This window comes from Mustelus asterias, chromosome 6 (genome assembly GCF_964213995.1).
Source record: "Mustelus asterias chromosome 6, sMusAst1.hap1.1, whole genome shotgun sequence".
Taxonomy (NCBI): Eukaryota; Metazoa; Chordata; class Chondrichthyes; order Carcharhiniformes; family Triakidae; genus Mustelus; species Mustelus asterias.
The window spans coordinates 80,768,311-80,783,695 of record NC_135806.1 but is presented as its reverse complement, the minus strand read 5'-3'; the positions used below and the strand labels follow the sequence as shown (position 1 = coordinate 80,783,695).

At 39.6% G+C, this 15,385-nt stretch overlaps 1 protein-coding gene across 7 annotated transcripts in view; it reads left to right on the top strand.

Annotated features, from left to right (window-relative positions):
• Positions 1 to 15,385, top strand: part of dmxl1 (Dmx like 1) — a 185,849-nt gene that overhangs the window by 167,167 nt on the left and 3,297 nt on the right. For all 7 annotated transcript variants that reach the window (XM_078214619.1, XM_078214618.1, XM_078214617.1 and 4 more), the window contains 7 exons: positions 1,066 to 1,207; positions 4,263 to 4,323; positions 6,960 to 7,087; positions 9,666 to 9,749; positions 9,864 to 9,955; positions 11,347 to 11,399; positions 13,474 to 13,691. In XM_078214619.1, the coding sequence (XP_078070745.1) occupies positions 1,066 to 1,207; positions 4,263 to 4,323; positions 6,960 to 7,087; positions 9,666 to 9,749; positions 9,864 to 9,955; positions 11,347 to 11,399; positions 13,474 to 13,691 (778 nt within the window). The remainder of the gene's footprint in view (positions 1 to 1,065; positions 1,208 to 4,262; positions 4,324 to 6,959; positions 7,088 to 9,665; positions 9,750 to 9,863; positions 9,956 to 11,346; positions 11,400 to 13,473; positions 13,692 to 15,385) is intronic.

The window sequence follows — 15,385 nt, the reverse complement described above, 5'->3', positions numbered from 1 at the left end:
TTAAACTCCATTTGCCATTTTTCAGCCCAGCTTTGCATCCTATCTGTCTCTTTGCAGCCTACAACAGCCCTCCACCTCATCCACTACTCCACCAATCTTGGTGTCATCAGCAAATTTACTGATCCACCCTTCAGCCCCCTCCTCTAAGTCATTAATAAAAATCACAAAGAGCAGAGGACCAAGCACTGATCCCTGCGGCACTCCGCTAGCAACCTGCCTCCAATCCGAACATTTTCCATCGACCACCACCCTCTGTCTTCGATCAGACAGCCAGTTACCTATCCAATCGGCCAACTTTCCCTCTATCCCACACCTCCTTACTTTCATCATAAGCCGACCATGGGGGACCTTATCAAACGCCTTACTAAAATCCATGTATATGACATCAACTGCCCTACCTTCATCAACACACTTAGTTACCTCCTCAAAAAATTCAATCAAATTTGTGAGGCACGACTTGCCCTTCACGAATCCGTGCTGACTATCCCGGATTAATCCGCATCTTTCTAAATGGTCATAAATCCCATCTCTAAGGACCTTTTCCATCAATTTACCAACCACCGAAGTAAGACTAACCGGTCTATAATTACCAGGGTCATTTCTATTCCCTTTCTTAAACAGAGGAACAACATTCGCCATTCTCCAGTCTTCTGGCACCAACCCCGTGGACAGCGAGGACCCAAAGATCAAAGCCAAAGGCTCTGCAATCTCATCCCTTGCCTCCCAAAGAATCCTAGGATACATTTCATCAGGCCCAGGGGACTTATCGACCTTCAGTTTATTCAAAACTGCCAGGACATCCTCCCTCCGAACATCTATTTCCTCCAGCCTATTAGCCTGTAACACCTTCTCTTCCTCAAAAACATGGCCCCTCTCCTTGGTGAACACTGAAGAAAAGTATTCATTCATTGAGCTCGCTGCTAACACTTGTGGAACAGTACAGTGACTTCCTTTGAAAAATTGAGAAAATTTAAATATTAGAATTTGCCTGAAAATATGCAATACTGGTTATGAAATATTTTATCTCTGGCTCAGTTTTTCCAATTTTCTAATGTTTCTTCACAGATCAGATGAGTTTCTGGTGGTCCATGCTAGAGACGATTTTGGTGATTTGCAGTGCAGCACGCCTTATACCCCCAGTGTTCCTGGCACACCAATAAATATGCCATGGCTGGGCAGCATGCAGACTGGCCGAGGGGCATCTGTGGTGAGTGTAACCATTTCGAGCAAATTTCTTAAAGAAATAGCATTTCTACTCAAACTGATATTAATATAATGTAACATCAAATAATTGATAAAACAACAACAAAAATTAGTACTTTTCCACAAGCTTTAGCTCCCAAACTCCATTGATTTTGATTTTCCAGGACTCCTTAGACTTTAATGCAGTTCCCAAGGATTATAAGGTAGCAAATATAATACTCCATTTAAGAAAGGAGGAAATGGGGAATTACAGGCCAGTTTCTTAGCATCAGCAGTGAGCAAAATACTAGGATCTGTTGTTTGTGACATGGTAACAAGGTACTTAGAAAATCAAAATATGATTATCAGAATTTATGTGGCTTTGTGAAAGAGAAGTCATGTTTGACAAATCTATTGCTAGTTTTTTGAGGGTGTACCTAATAAGGGTAGATGCAGTGTATTTGGATTTTCAGAAAGCATTTGATAATGTAGCATGCAGGAGGTAATTACAGAAAATTAGGCCCCATGGAGTGGAAGTAATATATTAGCATGGATTGAAGATTGTTTAATAGACAGAAGTCAGAGTGTAGGAATATTTTTTAGGTTGGCAGGCAATAACTGGTGAAGTATTGCAAGGATTACTATTTGGGCCTCAGCGATTTACAATCTGTTTTAATGACTTAGATTAAAGGACTGAATGTAAAATATCCAAGTTTGCTGATGATACAATGCTAAGTGGGAAAATAGACATTGAGGAGAGGGGCAAATAGGCTTCAGAGGGATATAGAAGTGTTGATGAGTGGACAAAAACATAACCAATCGAATAATATCTGGCAAAGTTTAAGATATTCAGTTTGGTATAAAAAATACAAGACAAAGTTTTTTTGTTTGTATGATTGGGAAATGAATTCATTCAGAAGAAACTGGATGCCCTTGTACATGCATCATTGCAAGTTTACACACAGGTGCAGCAAGTAGTTAGAAAGAATACCATGTTAGCTTTTATTACAAAGTGTGTAACAGTCAAATATCTTCCTACAATTATACAGGGAATTGGTGAAGCCACATCTGAAGTACTGTGTACAGTTCTAGTATCATTACCTAAGGAAAGACAGTCTTGCCCTTGAGGAAGTGTTTGATTCAATCAGCCGCTCACTGGGATGTACAACCTACGTACCTGCATTGCATCAGCACTGAGATTCATACATAATGTTGATCAGTTGTGTGGTAGGCAGAATGTGTTTCTGGACTGTTTCCTGTTAGCAGGAAATACCACTTGCATAGCCTCTGCATAATAGCAACATGAAACTGCTTGCTTAGCTTAATGCACAAATTTAAGATATTTTTCCTTTCCAGTGTAATTTGAGGTAGTCCAGACACATTTTAGATCAGAAGGTGCTCGCTAACATTTCAACATGTACACAAATGTACATGGCCTATGTTAGTTTAAAATAATCTGTAGAGTACCACCAGAAATGAATGATACTGTGCAAGGAACACTTCAATGTGATTATCCTATGTTTGAAGATGAGGCCATAAATGATGAATTATAAAGTCCTCCCTCATGGTTGGATTATTGCATTCTAAAGCATCAGTATCCCATTCAGTCTCCTCTTTATGAAACTTGTGTCCCAGCTGCATAATTGTTAAAACATATTATAGTAAACCTTCGGTCGAAGTGTTTTGTGTAAAATGGTGGTGATTCTCCCAAAACAATTCTAAGTATCAAATTAGCATGAAAACTGGAGTAAATCGCGTTGGTTTTTTGAGTGAGAGTTTAGAGAAGAATCTCCCAAACTCTGTGCACTGTTGAGTGCCTCAGCGTAAGTGCTGTTAAAAATCAGAGGTCGGGGTCTATTCCCGCTGGAGAGACCAGCAGCATCGTGCTGAGTGGGCCACTGCGCATGCACCAATCTGTCAGTGCCGAGATCGGTGCATGCACAGTGGCCCCTATCTGCCGTCCTCCCAATTGCCAGGCCGATCGCTGGCCAACCCCATGACTCCACATCGCCAGCCTTCCGTGACCCCCCCCCCCCAAACGGCCCGATCACTGGCCTCCTAAGCAGGCCAGGGCCCAGCCTCAACCGTCCCCCATCCCCCAGCGCCAATCCCCCCCACCTCCTCCCTCTCTTCCCCACCCCCCCCCCCCAAAGATGTCACCAGTCCCAATCACTGGCCACCGTCTTCTTCCCCACCCCCCATCCCCCATCAATCCCAACTGCAGGATGGCAGTAGCAGCCCCCACCAATCGCGCCCACCACCCCCCCCCCCCCAATTAGGCCCCTGGGCAGTGCCAGGGGGCCGAGGCTGGCAGTGCCAATGCCCAGTGGACACCCCCCATCCGACCCTCTGGGGGGCCCTGATTGCCCTCCCCCCACCTCACTCCAGCGGGGTCAGGCCACTAGCTTCCCATAAGTGGAGAGCTATAGTAATCCTGGGTACTTCAGTGCCGGGCCTGCTAATATTGAAATTACATGGAAATTATGGGTTGCATCTCTAATGCATCTCCGTGCCTATTTCTGGATTCTCCCAACCCGCTGAGCTATAAAATCAGTGCAGCAAGATGGGAGCATCGCCACCGTGATCTTTACATGTGCTTGGAGTGAGTTGTTTTGAAGAAATGCCATTCAAAATGCTAGAAGCGGAATATTGGATTGCATCAACTGTATACAAGCTCCACAGAACTCACTGATAATGCCTCATTAACTTATATTCTATGTACTAGAAATAAAGACCTCATATGTTGTATACAAGGATCCCATATGTTGGGTAACTTTCACTTAAGACCCCAGTAAAACATTTGGACAGGTACAACTTGGGACGTGTCTGTAGTACAGAGAAATTTTCTTGAAGTTGAACTTCCAAAGGAAAATACATATACAGATGTATTCTGTACAAATACATTTAGAGGCTCTTGGTCGATATCTTCATGTTTAATGTAGCAGTAGGCTTTTTGAATTGGGCAGTCAAATTTGGCATCTTTAACATGCTCATATTTGCTGCGCACCAAAAGGATTTAAAATAGAATTAAACGTTGCTATATACATTTACAGTTTAACAACATAAACTGTTCACTGCAGATGATCAAGAGGAATATGAATAATGCCAGGAGGATGGCTTCACATCCAACACTACCTTACTGTGAGTGTACATGCAAAATGTTTGATACTATATGTTATTGATGGTCAGGAGCTAATGGTAATGTGATAGCGTTTGTGACTAAGCTACTTTCTGTTAACATGAGTTGCACAGCATGATTAAGTTTACATGTTTTCTGCAGCAGTTAAGCTTAAAATTTTAGATCATGAGAAATGCTTTGAAAAATCAGAAAGTCAGTGTGAAGTCTCGTTTAAAACACCGAAAATGCTGGAAATGCACAGCAGGTCTGGCAGCATCTGGGATCTTCAGGTTTAGATAAAAGTTCATGACATGAGATATTAACTCTGACCCAGATCTTACCGCTGCCTACAACGTTTTCCACACTCTGACAGAACTATCCATTTTCAGTCGGGGTCTTCTGATCCCGGCCAAAACAGAAATGGGGCCAGCACAACCTCTGCAGGGTAAGTCCAACTAGCACAGGAGAATCAAAGGAAAGAGAGGATATGCCCAATTTTTGTAGCACCAGCTGCCATTTTCAGGTAAGCTTTATCGGTCTCAAGTCCTTTAATCAATGAGTTTGAGTTGATAAAAGATGAATATGGGATGGGTGGTTGGATGGGTAGGGGAGGCATTCAGGTCAGGGGTTTGGTAGAATAGAGGTCCAGGTCGGGAGTTTGAGTTGGATCGGAGGAATGGTAGAAGAAGAGTGAGTCGGGTTGGATTGGGTTGGGTGGTGGCCAGGTAGTTAGGGTTCATCGAATCCCTACAATGCAGAGGAGGCCATTCGGCTCATCGGGTCTGCACCGGCTCTCTGATAGTATTTTACCCACGCTCTGACCCCCACCCTATCCCCGTAACCCCACACATATACCATGGCTAATCCACCTAACCTACACATTTTTGGACTGCAGGAAGAAACTGGAGCACCTGTGGGAAACCCAGACAGACATGGGGAGAACATACAAGCTCCACACAGACAGTCACCCGAGACTGGAAGGGTTCCCGGTGCTGTGAGGCAGCATGGCTAACCACTGTGCCACCGTGCCACTGGATTGATAGTGGAAGTGACAGTCCAGTTGATCGGGGGGAGGCACTGGTGGTCTGGTCAGTTTGGAAGGCTAAATTGGGTTGGATTATGTGGTTTTCTATTTGGGGGTTAGTCTGTTTGGAGTGGGTTCTGGTGCTGAGTTCATTTGTGTCTGGCCCAAATCTGTGACCCTGAGCTCAATGTTGGAGCCCGGGGGGACTTGAGCAGCATAAATCAGCCTTTTGGAAGTTCAAACTTCCTAGGCAATCATAGCACACATATCTGTGTCAGGACTTCCACAGGATCCCTACGCACAATGCAGACTCCTGTCCAGATTTCGCACACTAGACATGGGAACATTTGGCTTCTGTATCTTTCTCTCCTAAGATGATACCGGTTTTCTTCCAGCATTTTCTGTTTATGTCAGATTTCCAGCATCTGCAGTATATTGCATGTTTGTATTTTAGTAGTACTGAGTTATATGACCATGCTATTCAGTGGCAGGGAAATATACACAGCAAAGAAGGACTCTGAATCGGTATTCCAATTATTTGACAGGATATGGCATGGCACAGCAAAACAACCTAGATGAAGCGGTGTTGCTCTATTTATGTACTGGAAACCTAGTCAAATTTTGTTTAATTCCTTTTTGTGGTTTGATATGCTTCATCATGGAATTGGGTATAGAGGTCAAAATTTCAAAGTTGGCAAATAATGTAAAACTCAAGTGTAACAAACGGTGAGACAGACCATGCCATTTAATGCAGAGTGATGTATTTTGGGAAAAAAAAGATTAGAAGAGCCAATATCAACTAAATGATACAATTTCTAAACTTGTGCAAGTCTACTAATCTTTGAAGGTGGCAGGGCAAAAGTTGGGAAGATTGTTAAAGCATGTGGGATGCTTGACTTTATAAACAGAGATATAACATACAAAAGCAAGGAGTTATGTAAAAGCTTTATCCAACACTAGTTGGACTTAACCCAAGTACCACGCTTCAGGAAGTATATCAACCTTTTGGAAGAAGCAGAGGCGATTTATTAGAATGATACCAAGTATGTGGGACTAGAAAACTGGGCTTATTATTCTTTCAGCAGAGAAAATTGAGGGAAGATATAACAGAAGTATTGAAATTTATTAATAGTTTTGATAGAGTAAAAAAAGAAACTTACTTTGACGGTAGGGTTGCTAACCAGAGATGACAAATTTAAAATAATTGACAAAAGAACTAAAGGCAAGATAACATTTTTAATGCTATGAATTCTGACAATCTGAATGTTTCCACATACCATGTACAGTTGCTAATTGCAGGATAAATAATTTTCTATGAATGTAATTTATATTGGCATTCTTCAACCAATTTGTTTTTTGAATTGAAGAGATTGTGAATCAACAAAACCAAAAGCAACGGGGAATGTTCTCAATATAGCCACGCTTGATAAATCCATTCTTTAAAGCACTGAACATATTTTGCCCACCTGATATCCTAGAAAAAATAAATTAACGTATGAAAAGAAGCTAAATGTCCTTTTCATAGTTAATATTTAGTGTGTTTGGGCTTTGTAACTTTTAAAAATTTGTGGATGTTAAGGAAAATATTGGTCTGTGCTAAGTAGTTAACAAAGTGTTATTTCTGCAATGGTTTAGATCTAACTGGTGCTCAAGATGGTAGTGTTCGAATGTTTGAGTGGGGTCACTCACAGCAACTAGCATGCTTTCGACCTTCTGGCAATTCCAGGATAACCAGAATACGATTTAATCACCAGGGTAATAAGGTATGCCAACTGAGAAAGAGAGCTGACTGCTAGAGGAAGCAAAATGTGTTTAAAGTTCCTTAAGCTTTTTTATATTCATGTGTGTACATTTTTCTGCATTTTGTCATCACACAGATGAGGAATGACTATGCTGGAGAGTCAAACAATTTGCACTTGGCATGTAACAATATCATGCATTCCTTAAATGAGTGTATAGTGTTTTATGGGAGCTTAGAAATCCTATTATACTTCCCTAAATGATGCCCTAAATCCCCATGTGTCAGGATGGATCTGGGAGTGTAGTTGTGCTTGTGCTTAATGAGCAAACCTGAGGTCATAAAATTTGAAATTCATGTTAATGTAAACATTCTTAAGTGTAAATTAACAATGAAAGCTATTGGATTATTGTATATTCAACTGGTCTGTTAATACATTAAACTTGTCTATTCTGTCCCTTCCCCTCAATTCTAACAATGCTTATGGTTTTCTTCATTATCACGTTCCTCTTGTCGATCAAGCCAAACCTGCCCTCAGGCCCTATTTTTACCCACCTAAACAAAGTTAGAGGCTGGAATCTTACCACCGTTCAAGCTGGTGGGATTTTCTCATCCTGCCGCAGTGAACAGAGATTTGGCTGGCCTTCAAATTCTCTAGCTTCATTGCAGCAGATAAGATTGTGCCCAGAGCATCAAGCATGGTGACACAGTGGGGCGGCATAGTGACACAGTGGTTAACACTGTTACCTCAGCGCCAGGGACCTGGATTCAATTGCAGCCTCAGGCCACTGTCTGTCTGGAGTTTGCCCATTCTCCCTGTGTCTGTGTGGGTTTCCTCCAGGTGCTCCAGTGTCTTCCCACACTCCAAAGACACGTGGGTTAGGTTGATTGGCCATGCTAAATTGTCCCTTAGTATCAGGGGCACTAACAGGATAAATACATGGGATTACAGGCTTAGGGGCCTGGGTGTGATTGTTGTTGGTGCAAGCTCGATGGGCCGAATGGCCTCCTTCTGCACTGTCAAGATTCAATGAGATCTCGAGTAATTGCTTCTCTAACCACGCTTGCTGTACCATCATGAGTCTCCTAAACATTGATTCTTAGCATCTTTCTCATCTACATGCTACCCTTGACAACATTATCTACCACTGTGGGATAAAACTCCATATTAGTATATTGGCTACTTCATCTCCAAATCACCATCTGTCTCTGGCACTATTCAATTCATCTTCCACTGAACTCCTGGCCTTTGTCTCCTCTCCATCCATCTCCATCTTTCCACTTTCCATCCATCTTTCCACTCCATCTGACAAAGGAGAAGCACTCCGAAAGCTAATGGTATTTGCTACCAAATAAACCTGTTGGACTTTAACCTGGTGTTGTTAAAACTCTTACTGTGTTCACCCCAGTCCAACGCCGGCATCTCTACATCTTTGTCTCCTCACCAGATTCAATTACAGCATTGCTTTCCTGCCCAATTTCCCACCCTCGAACTTCTATAAATTTTGGCTGATCCTAAGTTACTACCATTAACCTATCCTGTACTTCACCCCTGTTTTTTGTGACCTGTGTAGACTCCTGATTTTCCCAATGTATTAAATTCTTAACTTGTGTTTAAATTTGTCTGTGACGTCAGTCCTTTGTGACCTTACTTCTCTAATCCTGCAATCTACATTCTTTACACTTTCTATTCCATCCCTCTTTTGCATCCATCCCTCCATTCAAAATAATGCATTTAGCAGCACAAGTCTGACTCTCTCAAATTCTCTCCCTGATTCTCCCATCCATCCCCTTATAACCTTGCTTAAAATTCACCTTTGCAACTAGATTTATGATCATCCTTTCTATCCACTCCTCCTTTGGCGGGCATCAAGTTTTTCCTTTTTCCTCAGTGAAGCACTTAAGATTTCTTTCTAAATTCAAGTCATTGCTGGACAATGGAGGAAACTTGGCAAATTTACACATCTAGCTGGATGTTAACACTCATCCATGCCAATTCATGCCCCAAACATACCCAATGGTCCCTCATAAACTCCATGACAATACATGCCCCTCACCCATCACCATGGATGGCCACTTATTGTCCCCAGGCCAACTTAATGCTAAACCATGCCAACCTGCGTTTACATCCTGTTTCATTTCACCAGATATTCACCATGGACAGACATCAGGAGCCATGTTGCAATTAAATAAAGGTCTAATTATCCATTACAGTCCTGTCTATTATTCTAAAAATGCTCCCAATCATGAAAGCCCATTCAAAACATTTACATTTCCTCCAGTGTTTAATTCCTTATAAAAAAGAAACTTCTATTCATAACCCCACATCAAAGGCATTGAATCCTTTAATAACAATTGTGGAGCTGTCAATAAAACTGTGAACTTAAAGCCCCTTGCTGTGACAAATACAGATTGTGGAAATTCCTCATGCAACAGCTATTGTAACCACCAGAACAGATGGGGTTTTTTTAACCTCACTGTGTCTTTGCAGTGCTATTGAACATTCAGAAGCAAAAACTATCATGTATGAGCCTGAATAGAAATGCAACATGGTATAGTTTCATTAAATGAATAAGGTATGTAACTTTGTCTTTTTTTTTCAGTTTGGCATTGTTGATGGAGATGGATTCCTGAGCTTTTGGCAAACAAGCCCAATTGCTTTAGGAGCTACACCAAAACCTTACCTGGTGAGCTGATAATTAACGACTTTTATATGTTTAAATTCAATATGTTAATTTTTAAAATCTGTAACTTATTGCAATGCTGCATATTCATTACTCAAATTCTGTTTTATTTTTCAGACCTGGCAGTGCCATAACAAAACTGCAAATGATTTTGTTTTTGTTAGCTCATCTACCTTAATAGCAACAGCAGGACAGTCTAGTGACAACAGGTAAAATGAACAAATTAATGCTTTTTTCTGGGCATAACTAAAGATGTTTTGTCCTTTTACATATTTTGATGGCACACCACACAAGGGTATTATCCATCCTTGCACAAGTGTGAACTTGTCATCTCCGTAACCTTCATAAGGAAGTTACTAAATCATAACTTAAACATTGTAGATTATATGTGAGAATAAGCACCAGGTCTCTTTCAGAACTACCTTTGCATTTCGAAATATAATAAGCAATGTCATCTCATAAATACATTTTTGCTTTGCACTAAACCTCACAACCAATTTTGTCCTTAGCATCTCACTTCCTTTCAAAACAAATTCCCGTTTTAGATTGTGTGTCATAACTATGCTTTGCATGAACTCAGTTATTTAGCTCGAATCATGCAATTGCTCAAATTATGCAATTGCTCAATGAGTTCTACTGAGCCAAATAGACCAAAATGTGTCAATTTAATCTAATCTGCATTTTGATGGCCAATTACAGTATGATTGAGGTCAGAAAGAAGAATTGTCAGCAACAGTTCTTTCTCCTCATCTGTATTAACTGACAGTGCATGCGTACAAAGTGTGTATTAGAGCCATGCTTAGCTGTGGTGATGCTAATTAATAAACAGCCTGCTAGCATTAAGTATCCTAGCAGGAGCAGAAGTGGGCACCAAGATAGAAGCAGACACTCTTTGTAAAGAAGAGTATACAAATTAGAAATTTCAGCTTGGGGTCTTTTGAGTCAGCGCTTTTGTGATCACTCTCAATCGGCCCCATTTAGGAACGGAAATTGAATAGGTGATGATGGTGCAGAGTTGTGGCAAAGACTAGAGATGGCAGATGCAGTATTATGGATGGTTAAGAAATTGTGACTATTAAGTAGCCAGTGTAAGGTCAAGAGAGCTGATGAAGCAATCGAGCTGGGTGTTATCAGTGTCCAGATTTAAGCTGCAAAAAAATTATATATTTCAAATTTATTTTGCTTGCTGGATCTCTCAAATTATGTGGAAACCTATTAAGATGCTATATTATCCCAATTTCTTACGTTAACTTTAAGTTTAAGAGAGATCCTTAAAAGATTTATATAAATAAAGACTGGAAAGCGGTCAAGTTTAAAAGTTATGTATCTGCATTCTTGAACAAATGAAACTGCCAGATTTGAGCAGATGAGCAACAAAATAAATTGATAAGCAAAACCACCCCACCTCCCCCACACCCCATCCACTAAGCGCATCTTCCCACCACATCCTCTGATCTAGAAGCCTTATTCATCTCAGCTAACAAAGCTAGATACAAATGTAAGCCTTTCAATTCAACTTTTTTTGAAGAGCAGAAGGAAATGAACTTATGGATGTAGATATGAAGTATATTAGTCATGATTGCTTTTTCTGCCCCTCTAGGAATATCTGCCTCTGGGATACACTTGTGCCACAAACCAATAGCCTAGTTCATGGTGAGTTTAACTGAAAATACGTGATGTCAAATTCATAACAGCATTTATAATGTGACAACAAGTATTAAAAAACAGGTCACAGAATAATTGAAGAAAATCAATTAACTTAAGCATATTCATTAGTGACCTTTTGCAAATGATGCATGTTGTTGCTTATAGAATTAAAAGTTTCTGAAACAAACAAGATTTTAGATTTTTTTTAACAAAATTAAAATTACTCCAAGACCATTCAGCTGTCGAGGCCTGTGCATTGGAAATCTCTCTCTAAACCTCTCCTCCACTCCATTGTTGTTTCCCCCATTAGAACACCGTGTAGAGTAGAACCATAGAATCCCGACAGTGCAGAACGAGGACATTCAGCCCGTCGACTGCACCAACACTTTGAAAGAACATCTTACCCAGGCACACCTCTCTGCCCTATCCCTGTAACACCTAACTGACACATCTTTGGGCGCTATGGGGCAATTTAGCATGGCCAATCCACCTAACCTACACATTTTTAGACTGAGGGGGGAAACCAGGGCATCCAAAGGAAATGCATGCAGACACGGGGAGAAGGTGTTAACTGCCCACCTAGGTCCCTGGTGCTGACCACTGTGCCACTATGCTGCCCATACGACTTATCTGTTTTTGGTCTCTACCTTAATATTTCATCATATGGCTCAGTGTCAAATTTTGCTGATAATATTTTGAATCAGCTTGAGATGTTTTACTACTTTAAAAGAGCTTTATAATTGCAAGTTACTGTTGTTAAAAGAGCAGATATCAGATATATTCTGCACCTCATTTAAATCAGTTAAACTCTGCATAGCTTTTCTGTTTTATAGAATTGTGTTCTTTTATGGAATAAGCATTGAAGGAATGGGTCTTTGTGCACAGTACAGGGTTGGTTTTAAAATATTATTTATGCACCTACTTGATTATGCCTGGCATAACTGAATATCAACTCAGCCATGTAGTAATTAGAAATCTTTTGTGCTACAAATTAATCTTTTTCTGCTTTCCTGGATTTTATTTCTGTACTTCAGAATTGTATTTTCAGTATTGGGATACTTTATTTTGATTCAGCTACTATTTTTTGAATTTACTAATGCTAATGGGCGACATTTAAGAAAAGATCACACTTAAAAAGTGCAGTTTAAATTGTGCAATAAATCTCATATCATTAAAAGTTTTCTATCTTAAATTGGGATGATCTGAAAAACTTCGTCCACCTGTGTGGAAAAAGTGTATTTTGATTCAATTCAGAATATGATTAATTTATATGGAGTATTTTTTTACTTTGTGTTTCATAAAATCTGTGCGAGTACAATTGGCTTGCAACATGCATGTCTTATGCATTTACAGCTGAATTCACCAAGTCCAGCAGCCAGGAAACATGTTTAAATTCCAACCCAGGTTTTAATGAGTATGGTAAATTTATTTTGGGATTTTGCCCCAGCTGAATGAAACTTGTGCATTAGGAACATATGGCACATGCATAGGTCTTGCACAATAACAAAGCAGCTTTATGAAAACTGGGTGGCATTTATATATGCTTTGTTTTTCTGACACCTTCTGACAAGCTGAGGTAAGGAATTCGCTCTTTGCTGTACCCAAACAACATGTAAAAAGTATCACTGTTATAAGTATACAGTTTGACAGTGTCAATTGCTCACAGTCCATGATCAAATACACATCCAATTGTCAAGTCATTGTTGTTGAGTTATTCTTCCAATTATATCTTAAGACCATGTAAAGGTAAAGCAGTGGTCTGCATATGTGTGCTTGCACGTGCTCTGTTTCATGTCATTCAGGTGCTGATTAAAAAGTGCACTTTGTTATTCATGGCTTTTTTAGAAAGCTGATAACCTCTTGCATTGCAGGAATAAATTGTGTTTGGTTTCCAGTGAATCAGTTGGTCTGTAAAATAAAACATTTTGGTGCAGTTTGTTTTGAGGCGTTTTTACTGTAGGGATACAAAAACAGTGCCGATTCTACTGTAATTAAGTGACATTCTCTGGAAAGTTACAGGACTTCCAGATTGTCCATAAAACAAGGCAACTGCTTCAACATATAGTTTTTTCCATTCCAGCTTTCACCTGTCATGACAGTGGAGCCACCGTGTTGGCATATGCATCAAAGCAGCAACTTTTGTTATCTGGTGGAAGAAAAGGTTACATTTGTATATTTGACTTACGTCAGAGACTACTGCGTCAAACATTTCAGTCTCATGATTCACCTATCAAAGCAATTGCTGTGGATCCAGCAGAGGAATACTTCATTACTGGGTCTGCCGAGGGTAATATGAAGGTATAAATGTTGTATAAAATATCTTTTGTCAACTTAACATATTGTTGACATTTTTTAGAGTCCTAAATAAACCTAGGTATATTGAGCCAGCGTGCAATATTTTAACTAGAAGTATTTTTTTCCAGCAAAATTCAGCCATCTTATAGTATTGAAACATTTACCAGAGAATAACTGAAAACATGTCAGTACCCATGACCCTGTTTGGGGCAGCATCTAACCAAATGCTGCATTTTATGGAAGATTGTTGAGGACATGAAGCTTGTTCCATGTTGTGGATCGATGATTTGGTCATCTATTATCCATTCATAAAATTCAAAGGTCACAAAATCTGTCTTGCTTTTCTCTGAATTTATTGTTTTCGTCTTCATAAAAAGTCCCATTTCCTTTGTGTAAAAGTCCTACTACCCAATATTCATTGTAATATATGCACAATTATTAACTTATCCTATGGGCTTCTTCCACGTGACAGTTATTTCCTTCTTGCAGTCCTGTTATGATATTGCAGATTGCATGTGTCTTACCAACCAAACCCCAAAGGGAAACTTGGCAAACTATCACAATGGTTTTTAATTTGTATTTTCTTACAAAAAGATGTGTGTGCTGAAGTCAGGAGACAAAAATCCCAATAATATTTTTGAAGATTTTCAATTAAAACATGTATTAGTAAAAAAGAAGAAAACAAACAGACAGGATTACATTTACACGGTTAAAATTAGTCTTAAACATTTACATTAAAAATTTTTTTACTTGGTTACACTCTCAAAAACACTCCTTTTAGTGCTTTAATGTATAAAATTCCAGTAATCTTGCCCCAAGCAACAGCCCACTGTTGCTATAGGGCAGGCATTTCATAGGGCTTTCCTTTCAATCCTCTGTGGAAATCTAAGGCTTCAAACAAAACGCTTATTTCTGGGTCAGGCATCTGTCTGAACTTAACTGTCTTCAAAATATAAAGATGTTTCATGTTCTCTATTGCCCCTACTCTTGGATCAAGTAAAACTTGATAACCTTTCCCAACTTCACTTATGATTATATAAGTTGTGAAACCTTTAAGTTCCTTTTGAAGATTAACAGCTAAACACAAACAAATATTTCTTATCCCTTCACTTAAATTTTTACCCATTTTGTGTTAATTTGTAGCATAATGTAACTTGGTCATCTCCACTTCAAATGCCTGCTTTTACCCTAGCCACTTTGATGTTCTCAATTCTATAGACACTCAATCCCCAGCTTAATTAAATTAGTCTGTCTCACACAGCATTTCCAAAAACCAACACAATAGCCTCAAAAATATTAAAATAACCTTTTCATCATTGTACATTAATACTAATTTCAGCACTTGGCCATTTTGTCTTCTGAAATAGTTATTTTGATAAAGTAATATTTAGATTTAAAAATGTCTTGGGGCAAAATTGCAATGATAGTAATAGTGTCAGGAAGGAATACGTACTTTTGATGAAATTCCAATCAGCTGAGAGTTAGCATCCACAATCCCCATCATGTTGAGTTCTAGTTTCAGCCTTGTTGCTTTGAACAGGGAGCTAAGCAAAAGCCAAGCATGTCTCCACAATGAATTGAATTAATAAAAACAGTCACTGACCTTTTACCAGCTAAGTGACCATTGGCAGAAAATTTAAGGTAGCAGTTTTAGAGCATGACAGTCAGCTTAGTGCATGACTCTAGGAGGTTAAAGG